Below are 19,408 nucleotides of genomic sequence, written 5' to 3'. Positions count from 1 at the left end.
AAAAGACGATATGAATTATAGAGACGAAAATGTGGTGAAGGGAAGGAGGAGAGATCGTCAGGACTGGAAGAAGAGAGGATGAAGAGGAAAGGAGTAGACTGAAGGAAGGTAAGGATGGGGACGAGGAGAGAAGGTAAGGAGGAGGCATTGAGGATTAAGGATGAGAGAGGATTAAGAGGATGATGAGGAGGAGAGAAAGTAAAGATAGGAAGAAAAGTAGGAAAAGGAGGAGGAGAGAAGCTACAGATAATGGTGGAAGGTCAAGAGAAGAAGGAAAGGGAAGATAAGTGGAGGAAATAGCAAGGGAGAAGAGAAAGGAAAGGATAGGAAAAATGGAGAAGGAGGCGAAAGGAAAGTAAAAATCGGAAAGGAGGGTAGGTAGGAAGGAGAAAGGATGAGAAGGATAGAAAGTGGAGGAGGAGATGAAGATAATAGAAAGGAAAAAGACGAGAGGATGAGAAGTAGGGAAGTGGAAAGGAAGAAGTAAGGAGGTGGAAGTGAGAAGCAGAGAGGAAGAGAAAAAGAGGGAGTGGAGGGGAAGGTAGGAAAGATGGAGAGGAAAAAGAAGTGGGAGAGTAAGGATGAGGAGGAGGAAGATGGAAAGTGAGGATAGAAAGGAGTGAAACAAGGAGGATAGGATGGATAGATAGGTAGATAGATAGATAGATTGATAGGTAGGTAGGGAGTTTGATAAATATATAAGTAAACATAAATAGACGAAGATAGATAGATAGATAGGTAGGTAGGTAGATAGATTGATAGGTAGGTAGGTAGGGAGTTTGATAAATATGTAAGTAAACATAAATAGACGAAGATAGATAGAAACGTAGGTAGGTAGGAGGTTTGATAAATAAATAGATAAACATAAAGACAGATAGATAAATAGATAGATAGATCCTGGCAGTGACACATGTAAGAATGAACGGACGGACGGATGAACAGGCAGTAAAGTTGACGTATGGCTGATTCGGAACGGTTTGGCAAGGGAACCGTCACCGTCCTGGCCAGGTCCCAGATTTTCCAAGCCATTTAACATTCTCCTATAACTCACTCAGCTGAATAAAATCGTCTGGCATTAGCTGGAAAAGAATTATAGATTTTTTTTCTTTCTTTTCGAACGTGAGAGGGTTAACCTGCGGAAAGTCGAACCCAGAACCTTATTGGCGATGGTGAAGGGACTGGAGCGCTACCGACTGAGCCACCGAGGAGATGAGGGAGGGAAATGATGATGATGATGATGATGATTTGGAGGTGGTGGTGAAACATAGATGAATGGGAATAGAGACAGAAGGGAAAGAGGTGGTCAGAGAGAGAGAGAACTAAATCATCTTTTTTGTGTGTAGCCGACTCTGGGCATAGATATAACACCTCCACATGTCACCACTTCGGCGCTAACACCCACCGTCCGTATTGAATACATGCTAGGGCTGTCTCATACAGGACTGGTGTATGTCTGCTTGTCTGTCTTTCCTGTCTGCCTGTCTGTGTCCTTCTGTCTGCCTGTTCGTTAACCGGCGAAGAGACAAAGTACTGAATGGAAATACACGGAATTTGGAACAATAATTAAGAACCATCAGAGGGCAAAAATAATTCTGTTTTAGCCGAAAATTGGTCACAAGTCGGAAACAAAGGTAAGTCTTCATCCGATTTAGAATGTACTTGGTGGACGGGTTGAGGGTCAGGCAAGGCAGGAAGCAATCTGAATATGAGAACAATGGGTCGAAAGTCAAGATCACGGAGCCAATGGAAGGTTTGGCGTATTTAAGGGACCGGATACTGCCATCTGTCGGCGCTCCTCCTAGCTTGTCTGTCACCTTACCTAAAATTAGATACAGGTGTGGTACTGGGTGCAGGTAAAGGGAACTGGCCAGGCTAATGAGAGGTTGTGAGGTTAATGAGTGTGGGAAATGAGGTGTTTAGGGTGCTAGCTGTGTGTGTGTGTTTGTGTTTGAGTGTGTGTTTGTGTTTGAGTGTGTGTTTGTGTTTGAGTGTGTGTGTGTGTGTATGTGTGTGTGTGTTTGTGTTAGAGTGTGTGTGTGTGTGTGTGTGTGTGTGTGTGTGAGAGAGAGAGAGAGAGAGAGAGAGAGAGAGAGAGAGAGAGAGGTGTGCGTGTGTGTGTGTGAGAGAGTGAGTCGAGATTTGCATTTAAGATAAATATTCAAGCAAACATCCTTACACACACACACACACACACACGAGAGAGAGAGAGAGAGAGAGAGAGAGGTTAAGCTTTAAAACTTGCTTATTTTCCGTTTCTGGTCTACCTCATTATTTTTTTTTTCCTCTATATATTTTCTGGGCATCATTTTCTCCTTTGGCTTTTTCCTTTTATTTTTTTCCGAATGATTTTTTTTTTTTTGTATGTATTATTTTTTTTTTATACCCGCGCTCGCGATGGGAGAGCCGATATTGTTTTACTCGTCGTGTGTGTGTGTGTGTGTGTGTGTGTGTGTGTGTGTGTGTGTGTGTGTGTGTGTAAGCAAAATTACTCCAACATTTTTTGTCTGATTTGGACCGAAGTTAGTGGAAGGGTTGAGGGTCATGCAAGGGGTTGACCTTTAGTTTTTGAGAATAGTACCGGTAAGTTAAAAATCACGGTCACATAGAACGGTCGTTTTTTACAATTTTATTATCCGATTTCGACCAGACTTTGTGATGGTAGTGGTAGTAGTAGTAGTAGTAGAAGTAGTAATTGTTGTTGTTGTAGCCCCAAGTTCATCTGAAAGGTGAACCCAGTAGACTGCAGGCTGAACCATCCCAGCCCACCATCCTCCTCTCAGAGTGGTAGGGAGGAGGTTAAGGGACATATATATATAACCAGGCAGCTTCACCACCCAGCCCTATCGTGCCACCACCTGAAGGTCTCTCTCTCCTGCATCGCCATCGTAGTGAAGTGCAGTATTAATCAAACTTCGACCTTATTTGACCAGAAACTAGAGATCAGAATTCCCAGCCTTGGCCGAAAATGGTGAAAAACAGATCAATTATTGTGTGTGTGTGTGTGTGTGTGTGTGTGTGTGTGTGTGTGTGTGTGTACGCGCAAGAATTTGTCCTTGTCACTGTCACACGCGTCCCTATTCAGTAACGATGAATGAAAGGGTTGGGGAGGGGTGGGGAGAGAGGGAGGAAATAGGAAGGGAGGAAGGTGATAAGGGTAGGAAGGGAGGGAAAGTTGGTTTAGGGGAGGGGGAAAAGGTGTAGAGATTGAGAGGGGTAGGGGGAGGGGAGTTGGGGATGGTGGGGAGGGGGGAGGAATGGAGAAAGGGAGGTGTTGGTGTGGGTGGTTTGGGAGATGAGGGGTAGGGGAGGAAGGGTGGGTGAGGGGAGGTAGGAGAGGGAGGGGAGATGGGATTGGGGTGGTGGGGGAGATAGAATGGGGAGAGATAGGTGTGAGTACAGGGGAAGGGGTGATGGAAGACAGGAGAATTAGAGGAAGAGAGAAGGGGGAAGAAGGTAGGGGGAAAGGGGGGCTGTAGCGGCGAGGTGGGGTGAGGGGAGAGGAGGAGGAGAAGAAGATGGGGGGAATGATGAAAGGTAGGGTATGGGAAGAAAGGTATCACACACGAGAAAGAGTGAGAATAATGGGAGAAAAACAGATTGAGATTGTCAGCCATAGGTAAGAGGAAGGACAGAGGGAGGTGAAGGGCGACGACCTGAACCAAACCCGAATCCAATGTAATCCCTTCAGCCTGTGGACGTCTTTTTTATTTTTGCTTTTTCCGGACGATTTTGTCAAGGTGGATTTTTCTAGCGACAGGTGTTAATTATGGTCTTCACAAACCCCTTCACTACGGTACGGCCCGTTAAAATTGACTATGATCACCTGGTACCTGTAAATAAATAAATAAATAAGTTAATAAAGTTACAGATGGCGTCCTCGGGGGTTAAGGGGGATAAAGGATAAGGGATGATAAACAATAAAGAACTTAGCCTTACCTGACCTATGTGCAGTAAAGGGTTGGCGGATATTTACATATTTGTTGGCATTTACGATAATGACATGCGTGGTATATGGAGTCTTTTTACACAAGTTGGTCTTAACTATAGGCACCAGCAACGATTATTATTATTATTATTATTATTATTATTATTATCTGTGATAATACAAAGCTGCGTTAAGCCAACCTTTGAGCTTTTTATTCAGCTTCGAGTACACCAATCGTAGTTAAGTATTAAGTTTCAAAGTTAATTAACTAACTCTAGGTAACACTCAATATTCTGATTATTATTTATTTATTATTACCTGAGGGAGGTGTCATTTTACTGACTCATGTACTGTATAGAAGAGGTTCCAAGTAACAGCAGGATTTTTTTTCTTTTCTTCATTCTAAGAGAACTGAAAGATAAAAAATTACCCTTTGTTTTGTCTCCTTTGACGTTTTGTTGTATTGTGACGAAAAAACTCCTGCGATAACCTCAGTATATTTTATGCCGAAGAAACAATAACTTCTTATTCATGTTAAGAAAATCTTTTTTTCTTTGTTGCTGTTTTGGCTTTAGATTCAGCTAAAAAATTTCATGTTAATAATTGAGGAGAAATTTCATGTTACTATGTCTCAGTACTGTATTAATTTCACTACATTTTATGGCACAGAAATAACGTGAAATTCTTACATTAGAGAAAACTTTATTGTTGTTATAATTGTTGTGACTTTGGATTCAGTTTGTGGTGTAAGTTTTAAGTGAGACTTTTTTCCTCAGGGATCCAGAAGACAAGGAACAAAGGGACCCTCTTTTAGGCTCCTTCGCCCGCCTTCTGACCACCACCACAACCACCACAACTACCACAACCACCACAGCTACCTCCTCGCCCACGTTCTCGCCCCACCAGTCCACCAGTGCCCTGCCTACTACCTCTGCCGCGTCTGTCACCACGTCCACTATCGAGCCTTGTGTCCCTTCCTCTGCCACCCCTGCCGTGCTCACTCTTGCTGCTAGTGATAAGAAGGTTAGACGTGGGTTGGTGTTGTGGTTGGTGTACTGATTGGTGTTGTGGTTGGTGTACTGGTTGGTGTTGTGGTTGGTGTACTGATTGGTGTTGTGGTTGGTGTACTGGTTGGTGTTGTGGTTGGTGTACTGGTTGGTGTTGTGGTTGGTGTTGAGGTTGGTGTTGTGGTTGGTGTTGTGGTTGGTGTTCTTTCCTCTAATCCAACGCTTGTCCAGTCCTGTTCGTGATCTTGGTGCTATATTTTCTGGAATGTCGATCCCCTCCCCTCCTCATTCTTCACTTTGGCTCTAACATCTTCTGCAAATCCAGTCTGCCTCGTTGTTCTGTCTGTCTGTCTATCTTTCTATTGTCAGACGCCTTAATCCCATAAGGGGTGGCCCCAAACAAATCGTCTCCATGTCGCCCTGTCCCCTGCCATTTCACTGCCCTGCTCCCAGCTTACGCCCCCTTCTCTCGTATACCTCTCCACTCCATCTCTCCATCTCGTCCGTGGCCTTCCCCTCCCTCTCCCCCATTCCACCTCGCTCACATTCTCCTCATCAGTCTCTCGCTCTCCATCCTTTCCACATAGCCAGCGATCCTGATATTGTATATTTCAGAAATGGCCCTGTCCCCACAATCCATTTACCAGTATCACATATTCCGCAAATCTAATCATGTCTGGTTGTGTAAATCCTGTGGGCTAATTCGGGTTAAATATTCATGTATAATAATCTGAATTTTGTAAGTTATTGAGCCCCCTCCCCCTCCTCTGCTGTCCCTGGTGTAACTGCTGTACTAGTGGTAAAAAGGTGAGAACTGTAATTCGGACATGGAAATAAGGTTCTGGCCGTTCGGCCAGTATTTATGTCTGAAATCCTGTCTGGTCTGGATGTCATGCAGTCTGGTTATTGTTTTTTTCCTGCAAATCCAGTGGCTTCAAAGGTCATAGTTCAGGGTCTAGATATTTATTGCAGTGAAGTGATTCGTTATTTCTGTCTAACCTGTACATTTTATTCAATATTTTACTTTTTCCATCTGTGCATCATGAAATAGTCGATGACATTTGAAAATATCTGCAATTGACTTTTTTATTTTTTCAATTAATGGAATATTCCTTACATTCAGACCTTATGTGCAAAATTAGTGAGAAAAGAAGTAGTAGTGTCCTGTGTAAAAATACAGGTTCTCTCTTCATAGTAGTGTCCATTCTGAATGTATCGAATACGTCAGTAAATCTTATCTACAATACAAAGCAGATGTTTTCCTAAATAGGGTATCCAGTATTCACAAAGGAAAATGCCAGTCATTGATGGTAGGTGAATCTTTATACATTTTTTATTTCATATAGTAGGAATAAGAAGGAAAACAAAAGAAAAAATTATCTAATGTGTCTTCCACCCCAACAGTCCACATTCGATGCCCTCCAAGTCAGCCGCCCGACCCTCAGCGCCTCGCCCCTCGATGACCGCAAGACGTCCCTGCCCATCTGGCGCCGCAAGGACTCCGCCGCCTCCCGTAAGGACTCCGTCGCCACCACTACCTCCAAGGCGTCAGACAGGGTGAGGGAAGGGACCCTTGTTTATCTATTTATTTGATATCTGTGGGTCAGGTGATGATGTGATTATTTGGTTACTCGCCTCAAGGACTCGGCCTCCCGTAAGGACTCCGTCAGGGCGAGAGAAGGGACCTCTTTTTTTTTTCTTTTTTTCTTTTTAATTTGTTTATGTATTAACTAATTTACTTAATGGATTGCTGGAGTTCATTAGGTTATCTGTTTATCTGTCTATAGCCAGACACCATAATCCCATAAGGGATGTCCGTTTGTCTTTGAGTTAGTGGTTTTACGGGGAGGGACACTAACCCTCCACCAACCCACATGTTAACACGTAAAGAACACGTGGGGGTTGGTTACAAGGTTACCACGCAACGTTGTAAATGGTGTCCAGGCTTACGGGAAACCATTAGGCTTGTCACTCAATGTACAGTACAGCCATCTGAAAAGGAAAGAAGAGTAGTAAAAAGTGACAGGAAAGATGGGAGAAATAGGAAGAGAGGAGGGCAGACATAGAGAAAGAATGATCATGATGTGGTTATATGGTCACCCTCCTCAAGGATCGCGTAAGGACTCTGTCAAGGTGTTAGGCTGTCAGTTTCCCTTCGAGAATATCCAGTCGTGCACTGAATCACATATAAACTGTTACGGTATCTTTACTTAATCTCCTTGGCTACATGATAATTTTTTGGAAGCCATTTCCGTCAATCCCATACAGTAACATAGCTTCCTTTTTATATGCTTTCGCCCCCACACGATTTTCATAAGCTGTGGGGGGGAGGGACCTTGGTTGTGAAAGGGTGAACAGGGAGAGCAGGGCAGAGCAGGGAGGATGGATGGGAGAGGGAGACTGTGCTAGATTTACAACCAGGGATAAACGCACCCCCTTCCTCTCTTCCTCCCTCGCAGTTATTGCCCAACTTTGTGAGGGGCTTAATACATCGTTGGCTCTACGGTGTCGAAATAAATTGGTGTAGGGTTGGATTAGGTGTGTGTGTGTGTATATAAGGAATGAGCAGTTTATGAGTTTTTGGGAGGGAATATTTCAGCACGTTGTTTTTCGTATAGTTACCCCTTTGTTTTGGGTGTTAGTGTTCCTTTTTCTGTTATTCCGTGTGTGTGTGTGTGTGTGTGTGTGTGTGTGTGTGTGTGTGTGTGTGTAATAGCGATCCCATTAAATCATCTTTGACTTTGGAACTTACTCGGTCTTGGAAGTTCGTGTGTGTGTGTGTGTTTGTGTGTGTGTGTGTAATAGCGATCCCATTAAATCATCTTTGACTTTGGAACTTACTCGGTCTTGGAAGTTCGTGTGTCTTTGTGTGTGTGTGTGTGTAATAGCGATCCCATTAAATCATCTTTGACTTAGGAACTTACTCGGTCTTGGAAGTTTGTGTGTGTGTGTGTGTGTGTGTGTGTGTGTGTGTGTGTGTCATTTTCTTTACTTTTAAGATAGGGGAGCAGCTCGAGGAGGGGCCTTGTCCTTCTGTCACTCACCATTTTTTTTTCTGAAACGAGATGGTTCACTACCGTAGACTTTAGTGCCTTTAACAATGCCCCATTTTAAAGCCCTGAAGCTCCCCCATCGCCCTCGTATTTTTGTTCCTGTTGGCTTAGTTATTTCAGTGTTTATTTCATTTTAACAATATATATATATATATTTTTTTTTTATAGTTATCAGCGAGAAATATTAGTAAATGAATTGGATTTTTTTTTTTTTTTTCCGCTTGCGTAGTCATTTTATATAAATATATATATATATATATATATATATATATATATATATATATATATATATATATATTTTTACCGTGGTGTTATAGGTTTGTTCTGTAATTTGACAGGAAAATTTAACAGAATGAGGTCATTGATTGTTTGAGTTTTTCATAATCATCATCATCATCACAACTACCACCACCACCACCTTCCTCCTCCTCCTCTTCCTCTTCTTCCTCTTCCTCTTCCTCTTCCTCTTCCTCCTCCTCCTCCTCCTCCTCCACCCCCTCATCACCACCACCACCACCACCACCATCATCTTCCTCCTCCTCCTCTACCCAATCACCATCATCATCACAACTATCACCACCACTACCACCACCACCACCTTCCTCCTCCTCCTCCTCCACCCCCTCATCATCATCATCATCATCATCACCACCACCTTCCTCCTCCTCCTCCTCCTCCACCCCCCCACCAGCACCACCACCCGTCATTCAGGCTCCCAAAATGACATCACCCATTAAGGGGAAAAATAAATAAATAAATAAATAAAAAAAACATGAAAACCGGACCACAAAATTCCACTGCTTTCCCCCTTTTTTTTTTTTTTTTTTTTTTTTTTTTTTTTTTTTTTTTACATATATATACCGGGATATATTTTTTTTTTTTTTTTTTTTTTTTAACGAATTTTCAGGCCATATATGGGAAAATAATCTAGGCTCAGTGACAAATTCTGTAGTAAAAAAAAACTATTGTAAACTTTTATCAATGCAAGGATTTTTATTTGTGGGTGTGGGTGTGGGTGTGGGTGTGGGTGTGGGTGTACCTTTTTCCACACCTCAGCCAAAATAAAAATATTGGTAATAGTCAAAACAGAAGCACATCGTCGGAATAGTAAGATTTATGTGGCCAGTAAATCTATGTAACTCTATATAACGCATTATTTCTTTTTTCTGTTTTTTTTTGTGTATATTTCTGCCATAAATCTCAACCATTATTTTTTTTTCAGTGGCTTCCATTAGGTCTATTACTCTCCACTTAGATGTTGGTTCAGACTCTTTTTCTCTCTCTCTCTCTCTCTCTCTCTCTCTCTCTCTCTCTCTCTCTCTCTCTCTCTCATAACTTACACCTGAGAGCCAAGTTAGAGGCCATCTTTCCTCCTCATCCCCCTCCCTTTCCCCCTCCCCCTCCCCCTCTCCCTCTCCCTCCCCCTTCCCATCCCCCTCCCCTCCCCCATCTTCCTTTCCCTCTCTCCCTTACTCAGTCTCTCCCTCCTCGACCTATCTTCCTTCTTCCCTCCCTTCCTTCCCCATCATCTCTTTCCTCTTCAATCCTCTTCTCCCCCTGCCTCACTTCTTCCATTCCTCATCTTCCTTCTCTCTCTTCCTTACTCTCCTTTCGGTACCTATCCTTCATTTTCCTTCCTTCCTTCATTCCTTCCTCCCTGCTTCCCCTTCCTGTCTTCTCTTCCCTCTCTCTTCCTTCCCTCCCTCCCTTTTCCTTCCCATCCTTCCTCTTCCTTCCTTTTTTTTTTTACAACCTCTCTTCCTCAAACTGCTCTTCCATCTCTTCTCCCACCCTCTTCTTCCCTCTTCTCTTCCCTCCCTTCCTCTTCTACCTCCCTCTTCTCATCCCTCCCTCACCCCACTCCGTCTCCCTCCCTCCTCCCTCACACTACATCTCTTTACTTCTCTCCCACTTTCCTCTCTCTCTTCTCCCTCCTTCCTGTTTTCCCTCCATCATTCCACAACTTCTTCCCTCCTCTTTCCATCTCTTGACTTCTCTGCCTCCCTCCTCATCATTCATTATTCCTTCATTATTCCCCTCATCATTCATTTTTCCCTCCCTCCCTTCCTCCGTCCCTCTCTCATCATTCATTTTTCCCTCCCTCCCTTCCTCCGTCCCTCCCTCATCATTCATTTTTCCCTCCCTCCTTCCATCATTCATTTTTCCCTCCCTCTCTCCATCATTCATTTTTCCCTCCCTCCTTCCCTCCCTCATCATTCATTTTTCCCTCCCTCCTTCCCTCCCTCATCATTCATTATTCCCCTCATCATTCACTATTCTTTCCCTCCCTCATCATTCATTTTTCCCTCCCTCCCTCCTTCCCTATCAGTCCGTTTTCCCTCCCTCCCCCTTCCTCCTTCCCTCATCATTCATTTTTCCCTCCATCTCTCCCTCCCTCATCATTCATTTTTTCCTCCCTCCCTCTCTACCCCATCAATCCCCTTTCTCTCCCTCCCTCCCCCATCAATCCCTTTTCCCTCCCTCCCTTCCCCATCAATCCTTTTTCCCTCCCTCCCTCCCTCATCAATCCCTTTTCCCTCCCTCCCCCATCAATCCCTTTTCCCCTCCCTCTCCCCCTCTCTATCTCCATCCCCCCCTGAGGAGTAACTAGGGTAATATATCTACACTTGATGAGCAGGGCAAAGGACCTTACTCATAACCCCCCCCCCACACCTCAAGTACCCCCCTACCCCTCTCTTACACCCCTCCTTTCCTCCCGCCCCATATCACCCTTCTCTCATATCACCACTTTCTTCCTTCCCACCTTCCTTCCCCCTGCTCTTTCCTTCCTTTCTCTCACATCCCCAGATTCTCCTTCCCCACTCCCCACTCACTCCGAGCCTCTCCTTCCCCCTCCTCTTCCACTTCCTCCCCACTTACCATCCTCTCCTTCTCCTTCCTCATCCTTCCCCCCTCCCCATCCTTCCCCCCTCCCCATCCTCTCCTTCCCCCCTCCCCATCCTCTCCTTCCCCCCTCCCCACTCTCTCCTTCCCCTCCCTATCCTCTCCTTCCCCCCTCCTCATCTTTTCCATCCCCCTTCCTCATCTTCTCCATCCCCCTTCCTCATCTTCTCCATCCCCCCTCCCCATCTTCTCCATCCCCCCTCCCCATCCTTTCCTTCCCCCCTCCCCATCCTTTCCTTCCCCCCTCCCCATCCTCTTCTTCCCCCCTCCCCATCTTCTCCTTCCCCCTCCCCATCCCCTCCTTCCCCCCTCCCTATCCTCTCCTTCTTCCCTCCCCATTCTCTCCTTCCCCCCTTTCCATCCTCTCCTTCTCCCCTCTCCCCATCTTCTCCTTTTCCTCTCTCAAGTTTCTTCTTCCCTCCTCATCATCTCCTTCCCCCTCCTCCCCATCCTCTCCTTTTCCTCTCTCCATCTTCTTCCCTCCCCATCATCTCCTTCCTTCCTCCCCATCATCTCCTTCCTCCCTCCCCATCCTCCCCTTTCTCCCTCCCTATCCTCTCCTTCCTCCCTCCCCATCCTCTCCTTCCTCCCTCCCCATCCTCTCCTCCCTCCCTCCCCATCCTCTCCTCCCTCCCTCCCCATCCTCTCCTTCCTCCCTCCCCATCCTCTCCTTTCTCCCTCCCCATCCTCTCCTTCCTCCCTCCCCATCCTCTCCTTCCTCCCTTTCCATCCTCTCCTTCTCCTCTCTCCATCCTCTCCTATTCCTCTCTCCATCTTCTTTCCTCCCCGTCATCTCCTCTCCCTCCCTCCCCATCCTCTCCTTTCTAAATAAAATCGTTTAGAGAATAAGAAGTACGTCGTCGGGCTGAAGGTGTTAATAAATAAGTTAACAAAGCATCAATAAGGATAACTTATGAACTCGTATCGATAAAAATAATTAAATAAATCCTGTAATCCGGAACTCTGATATGAAACGGATTAATTCCAGTGTCGACGAGAAACAGGATTCATTACAGACTTTATCATGAAACAATTGAAAAGTTTCCTCATGAAGCAAGCTAATTGCAGTGTGCCAGAGTGTTGGATTTCTGTATTGGTGGGGGATATGGGGTGGATGATGATGGTGATGATGATGATGATAATGGTTATGGTGATGAGTATTAGTAGTATTATCATCATTGTTATCGTTCTGTTTGTTCACCCCATCATCATCATCATCATTATCATCATCATCATCATCATTATCACACCATATTTAGTCCAGCCATCGTTTTTCCATTCAGTCATCACCATTATCCTCACCGTCATCATCATCATTATCATTAATCTAGCCATCCGCACATCCATCCATCATTGTCGTCCCTCCCAGTCATCCGCTACCACCATCATGCTATTTTCCAGCAATAAATAAGGTATAGCAACTTCATCCCACATCAGGAGTAGGAGAGCATAAGAGGAGAACTACTAGCTGAGTGTCTGAGTGCCAATAGTCAGCTCATTCTCACCTGGCAAAACTGGGCCACTGCTACAACGTGAATGCGAAGTCGTGGCTATAAGTGTTAGGAGTGTTAGGAATCTCTGTCAGTAAAGAATAAGTGCTGAGTAGTGTTAGATTGACTTCCTGTTTGCCCCATCATGTCTAACAACATCTGGCCATCCACTGAGCTGAAAGGGGTTAGCAGTTAGAAGTGTTAGGAGTGTTAGGAATCTGTCAGGGAAAACTTAGTAGTGTTAGACTGACTGACTGTTTGCCCTCACTTTTCTAACAACATCTGGCCATCCACTAAGCTGAGAGGGGTTAGCAGTTAGAAGTGTTTGTCTACTACTGTTTGCTGTTTTTAATCTACTTACATCAGGCCCATCTACTGAGCTGAGAGGGGTTAGCAGTTAGAAATGTTTAATTGTCTATTACTGATTGCCGTCTCTAATCTTATTACATCAGGCCCATGCATTGAGCTGAAAGGGGTTAGGCATCTTCAGCGGGGTAACAAGTGACCTCTGATTTGGGACTGGCTGCTATCGTGTCGTGTCTCTTGCAGCTTGGGTCATTTGCAGAGGAGGGAGGGCGAGGAAGGTGTATGCGACCTGCCACCTCGCTAGACGCCATCAGCCACAGCCGCATCATGCATCATGGAGGCAGAGAATTTCCTGCGCGCTCTGCCACCATATCAACTAGTACGTGTTTTTTACCCCTCTTTTTCCCTCACTCTACCTACCTGTTTCTTTTTCCAACTATACACATCTTCCAGCTTAGTAATTTCTCTGTCGAACACGAACACGGAAACCCTCTCTCGCAGTCACATATGCTGTCCCACCTGCAATGGCAAATTGATTTCACCATTGCAGGAGCCCAAAAGTGGCCAAACACCCCTCAGAGGACATCAGTCAGGGGAAAATTTTGGAATGTTAGCTATTTTACCCCATCGGTTACCTTGACAAACTTTTTTTTTTATTTGGAGTTTCGTTACATACATACATACGTACACACACACATGCATATATATGTACAGTATATATACATACACACACACATACATACATACATACATAGAAATTCATTATCTTTGGTATTAGTTTCGGTTATATAAATTGATACATAGTTTGTAAAGTGAATTTGGTTTATCAGTCTATGTCTGTGTGTCCTTTCTACTTAGGCCTAATATTTACAGAGAGAGAGAGAGAGAGACCCTTACCTCCACTCAGTCGCACACACACCTTTTCGCAGCAAATTTCCCTCTTCTGTTTAGTCACTTTTCACACAGTAAACCATATTTCTGTCACTCCCACTCACAGAAACTCTCATAGACACTCCCACTCACAGGAACTCTCTCTCCCACTCACAGAAGCTCTTAGACACTCCCACTCATAGAAACTCCCTTAGACACTCCCACTCACAGAAACTCTCTTAGACACTCCCACTCACAGAAACTCTCTTAGACACTCCCACTCACAGAAACTCTCTCTCCCACTCACAGAAACACTCTCTCACTCGCAGAAACTCTCCTAGACACACCTATCCCACTCACACAACTTACATCTGTTCCTCTAACTCACCTGTCTATCCACTCCTATTCTCGTCCTTTCCTTCCTCTGTCTTCTCCTCCTTCCCTTTTCAGTGTTCGGCTTTTTTTTTTTTTTCACCTTAATTTGAAGACTCTAAGGAGGGACAAGTGCAGGCTTTTTCTGTCATAAAATTCAGTGTTAATGGAGATGTTGGATGCTGGATGTGTTTAGCTAAGATGCCCCTAAAATGTTGACTGATTCCATGGTCTATTTCGTCTTTTAAAAAAAATATGCTTTTAGCTTTTAATGTATGGATCCCCACCCCCTTTTCTATGGTAGGGACCTCTTCTAGTTTTTATTTTTATATGAAATGGTTACCCAGTGCTGTGTTATGCAATTGAAGATCTGTGTTGCATTAAATTGCTAAATAAGTGACTGAATAAACATCTGTGCATTGCTATGACCTTTAAATGAATTGTTTGCATTTTTTGGTTAGTAGGTGTTAAATTCTCTTCAAAACTGTGTGCATATTTTGTCTAGCAGCTGTGAATATTCCCTACAAAACTGTATGCATATTTTGGCCAGGAGCTGTCAGTCTGTTTTGTCCTTGATGTTATAAAAAAAAACTGTAATAATTATAACAACCACCTCTCAACCCCCAAAATGTTTTATGTCCCCTTTTTTTGCAGAGGAATTTTTGGATGAGCTAGCCAGTTTGTCGTCTGTCTCGTGGTGCAGTTGTACGTAAAATACGTTTCTCGGTTTTCTGTTTTTTTCCCTCTTCCCCCTGTGGTTACTTTAGTCCCCCTCTCACACGTAGACCCACCCTTGTGTAAATATTTGACTATTTTATGTGTGTCTGTTTAGGTGGTGTAGAATTTGAAACCCCTTCAGGCTGAGGACGTGTATCTTATCCTTGCAACCTCCAGACGATTTTCTGTGGCTTGGGATATTTTTCCCTCATCTGGAAGGGTCAGATAAAGCCTTCGGTAAATCCTCTAGTATCAAATTAAGTGAAATTCTGGAAACTGGAAGGGTTAGGTAAATCCTTCAATAAATCCCCCATTATCAGATTGTGAGATTTGGGAAACTGGAAGGGTTATAAGCCTTCAATAAATCTTCTGGTATCAAATTGAGTGAGATTTTGGCAACTGGAAGGATTAGATAAAACCTTCTTCAGCTGCTCTACGATCTAATGTTACAGCCTAAACTAATACAAATCGTCTGCAGTAACAAGAATAAATAAGACGTCAGTGGCTTTAAAGGAGTGGATGTTTGAGGTGTACAGTACTAATTTACTTCCCCTATGTAGGCAAGGCTGTGTGATCCCCTTGGTAGAAATTGTATGGAAAAGTTGTGTTAGTTGTGAGTGTGTGGATTAGCACCTATTGTATTGCAGTGTTTTTAGGTAGATACTAAATTACTAATATTGTGCTACTAACAGGTATATTTCTTTATATTTACAGTAGCCATTGTTCTGGTCACCCCTTTCCAGGTTTAATATTACCAGCCCCCCCTTTTTTTTTTCGTGTTTTCAGTGACGTGAGATTTCGTGACAATTTTTTCTTAGCGATTAGCACTGCTGATTAAACCCCACCACAGCCTTGCATAGTATATAAGATCCCGTGACACCATTTTCTTGGCGATTAATTTTGCCTATTAAATCTCGTCACTGGCTTGTATGATGTTTGTATTTTAATATGGACATAATATACAGTCGGAGGCAAAAGTTCTCCTGCTATTTCACCTCTCTTATCTGCGAGTTTCCACTGTTGGCAAGTATTTGTGAGGTGAGAGAGGCTTGGTAGGTATCTCTGAATGGTTGTTTTTGATGATGTGTCTGGGAGGAAAGTGGCGGACATGACCTAAGTATAAAGTAATCACGGTGGAATGGTAGATGATGTTTTGTCGTATATCACTATCAAGTAGGTGGAAAATAAGATGGGACAGGCTAAATAAATCGCTCGAGAAGAGATGTTTTAAACTTTAAGCCAGTGACACATATTTTGATCACGTGTAATGTGTCTACCTATATGAACACTTACAGTTGTTGTCTAAGTTTCTGTTATTATTTATTTATTACTGTCGTTCCACGCTATTGACCCCATAATCATAAACTAAAGGGGCGCTCAGTGCCGTATTTTCCAAACCACTCCTGATAGTGGGTTAGGTTTTCTCGTCACTGATTAGGGTTTCACGAAAAGTGTTCTCATGATCCAGAATCCGTAATACGATCCAGGTCGATTCGGATCGGTCCCAGAAGTTAATCGATTGTTCCCAGGGACGTTGGCTATCTACTTAGCAAATTTGGTCAAAAAATCCTCATTTAGTTTTTGAGTAATCATGCTAACAAATAAGCAAACAGACAGGGGTGAAAACATACTCTCTTTGTCGGAGAGAATAAGCGATTGGAGAACTTTCGTCGTTGCTTTGTTGCTTTCTCCCTCAGGTATTGCAAAATCCTCTTGCACATTAGCCTGTTTACTAAAGCATACGTGTCGATGGTAAGAAAAAAAAAAAGGCGACAGTAAAAAGATATATTAGAGATTATTAACGTGTATTATTCAGATCAGTCACCAGGGGGAAAAATGCCGTAAGGTTTATATGCTTATACCTCTCTCTCTCTCTCTCTCTCTCTCTCTCTCTCTCTCTCTCTCTCTCTCTCTCTCTCTCTCCTGGATATTGCGCAACGGGGATGGAGAGTTGAAACAATGAGGAAGATGAATGAGTAAGCTGTGTTCCTTGTGTCATATTCTCGTCGGATAAGGAAGCTCCCTAACACCTCTTCCTTGACGATTTATTCTCCAAACTACTCATTAATATCCTCTGTTCTGCCTAGGTCCTTTCAGTATCGACATAGATTGCATGAACAAGACACAAGAATTATAGTAACGGAGCAGAATCAGAAATAAATCGTTAAGGAAGAGGTGTTAGGTAGTTGGTGGCGACCATCATCCACTCACTTCATGTAGTGCTTCCTACTTCTTCCTTAGCCTTTATCATTCTTTTTCTGTGCCTGTCCTCCTCTCTTCCTATTTCTCTCATCTTTCCTGTCACTTCTTATTGCCTTTCTTTCCTTTACAGGTGGCTTTACATTGAGTGACAAGCCAAATGGTTTCTTGTAAGCCAAGAAACCATTTACAACGCTGGGTGGTAACCATATAACCAAACCATAAGTGCTCCCTACGTGTCAACAAGTGGGTTGTTGGAGGGTTAGTGCCCCTCCCCGTAAAACAACTAACTCAAAGTCAAATGGCCACCCTTTGCGGGATTGTGGCGTCTGGCAGTATATAGTAGATAGCAGAAGAGGTGTTAGCAAGCTTCCTAACCGTACAAGATTACGTAGCTCCCTAACACCTTTTCCTCACCAGTTTATTTTTGCATGTGCCGTTTTGTTAATTGGTTTTATCTTTATGTAATTTATGTTGATAATGCAATGGGTTAAATATGCTACAAGTGCCTAGTAAGGTGAAATTTGCAAAATAAATCACTAAGGAAAAGATGTTAGTAATGAGCGGATCTTGATTTTGGCTCTGTTATCTTGTTTTTGTTCGTTCTTGGAGGGGACAGTTTACGGGATCCTGGCCTTAGGTTCCTTCTTCCTTGCTTAAAAAAAAAAAAAAAATCCCCACTCTACCAGTGTGCGAGTGTAAGTGCCGTAAGAGGCTGCGTAACATACCTTCTTCAGTGATTTGATTTCATATACACCATAATAATCTTCAAGTAGCCTATGGTACCAGTCCAAACTGTTTCGTTATTAAAAACAAAACACACACACACACACACACACACACACACACACACACACACACACACACACACACACACACACACACACACACACACACACTAAATACTCTGTAGATGTCATAAGAAAAACAACTACCCTAGAATGAGGTGCTACGGCATGTCCTGCCCTATATTCGCCTATGGTAAGGAAGCTCCCAAGCACCTCTTCCTCAGTTAATTGTTTTTGGGTTTGGTTAATATCCTTTTGTATGTTACTTAACGTATGGAGATTATAGCGATGTATGGAGAGATAACACAGAATAGGACAGTAAGGTGTAATAAACATCAGTCGCTTAGGAAAAGGTGTTAGGGAGCATCCTTAACCAGCTGGAATACCGGCCCTTAGTCGGAAGTTTTCACTAATGCCTAGCGTCACAATTTTTACTAGTAATGCCCTATGTCTATTACCCTCCTCATTTTCTTTGTTTCTTTATTATGCTACTTCATATTTTTTCATTGGGAGGCAGCTGATAAGTAGGGTAGGAGGAAGTGGAGGAGGGGGGGGGAGTATGGTGTCCCGGCAGTGCTTGGATCCGATCAGTGAATTTTCGTGAAATTTGGAAGTTTGTAAAGTACAGTATATGGATGCCTTAGTAATGCTTAAGTTCAGTTGAATAACGTGATTTATATGAAGTAAATAATAATAATAATAATAATAATAATAAAAATAACGCTGCTGCTTGGATATCCTTGTAATGCTTATGATTATTAACCTGTGTCGGCTGTGCTTACATTGTGACGTCACCGATGGAAGAGTTCGAAACCACACATTCAGTTTAAATTTTTAATAAAACACTTTAATATTCCCTTGTATGATTTTTGTCTGTTTATTATCGATACGTTTTCTTCCACCAGTAATGTATTAGAAGTTATAGATATATTATCGATGTATTATACGTGAAAACTGAAGTGTGACAGAGGAAATTTGAAATCGAAATCTCCCTGACCCACTGGCGCGGAGAGGGGCAGAGGAATCGCGATGTTGGAAGTTGGTCGCAGTTTATTCATTTGTGTTACGTTCTCAATGCCCGTATGCACATGACATTGAAGACACGTAATCCAGCCTAGTTCCAGTTATTATTTCATCTGCAATTGTCATGGTAGGGACAAGTACACTCACTGATTCAAGTACTGTTAATAGTTTCACTTCCACCACATTCTTTTGAATTTCGTAGCTATTATTCACATCCATTGCTAACACTACTACTGATCCATTGCTACATCTATTATATATGTAAACTACTAATGTATTTTTAAGTGAATAAGAGTAGGGTGAAGTAAATTCGATGATAATATTACACATTCACGAAATTTATTTATGAAAATTGCAGGCATTTGTTCCGTGTCCATTATAAACAGTATTCACAATGCATTACTGCATCTAGGCTATATATATATATATATATATATATATATATATATATATATATTGCTTTTCTTTCCTTTATAGGTGGCCTTACATTAAGTGACAAGCCAAATGGTTTCTTGTAACCCAAGAAACCATTTACAACGCTGGGTGGTAACCATATAACCAAACCATACGTGCTCCCTACGTGTCAACAAGTGGGTTGGTGGAGGGTTAGTGCCCCTCCCCGTAAAACAACTAACTCAAAGTCAAATGGCCACCCCTTACGGGATTATGGCGTCTGGCAATATATATATATATATATATATATATATATATATATATATATATATTATAACACGGTGTTTTTCAGGGAAAGCCA

At 42.9% G+C, this 19,408-nt stretch overlaps 1 protein-coding gene across 1 annotated transcript in view; it reads left to right on the top strand.

Moving 5' to 3' along the window:
- Positions 1 to 19,408, top strand: part of LOC145416279 (uncharacterized) — a 118,795-nt gene that overhangs the window by 75,756 nt on the left and 23,631 nt on the right. The window contains exons 4-6 of the mRNA XM_080285277.1: positions 6,337 to 6,489; positions 12,929 to 13,064; positions 14,582 to 14,632. Of these exons, the coding sequence (XP_080141403.1) occupies positions 6,337 to 6,489; positions 12,929 to 13,064; positions 14,582 to 14,632 (340 nt within the window). The remainder of the gene's footprint in view (positions 1 to 6,336; positions 6,490 to 12,928; positions 13,065 to 14,581; positions 14,633 to 19,408) is intronic.

The sequence above is a fragment of the Coenobita brevimanus genome, chromosome 105 (assembly GCF_032717465.1).
Source record: "Coenobita brevimanus isolate Jiangsu-jjx chromosome 105, ASM3271746v2, whole genome shotgun sequence".
NCBI lineage: Eukaryota > Metazoa > Arthropoda > Malacostraca > Decapoda > Coenobitidae > Coenobita > Coenobita brevimanus.
This window is presented reverse-complemented; position numbering and strand designations above follow the sequence as displayed.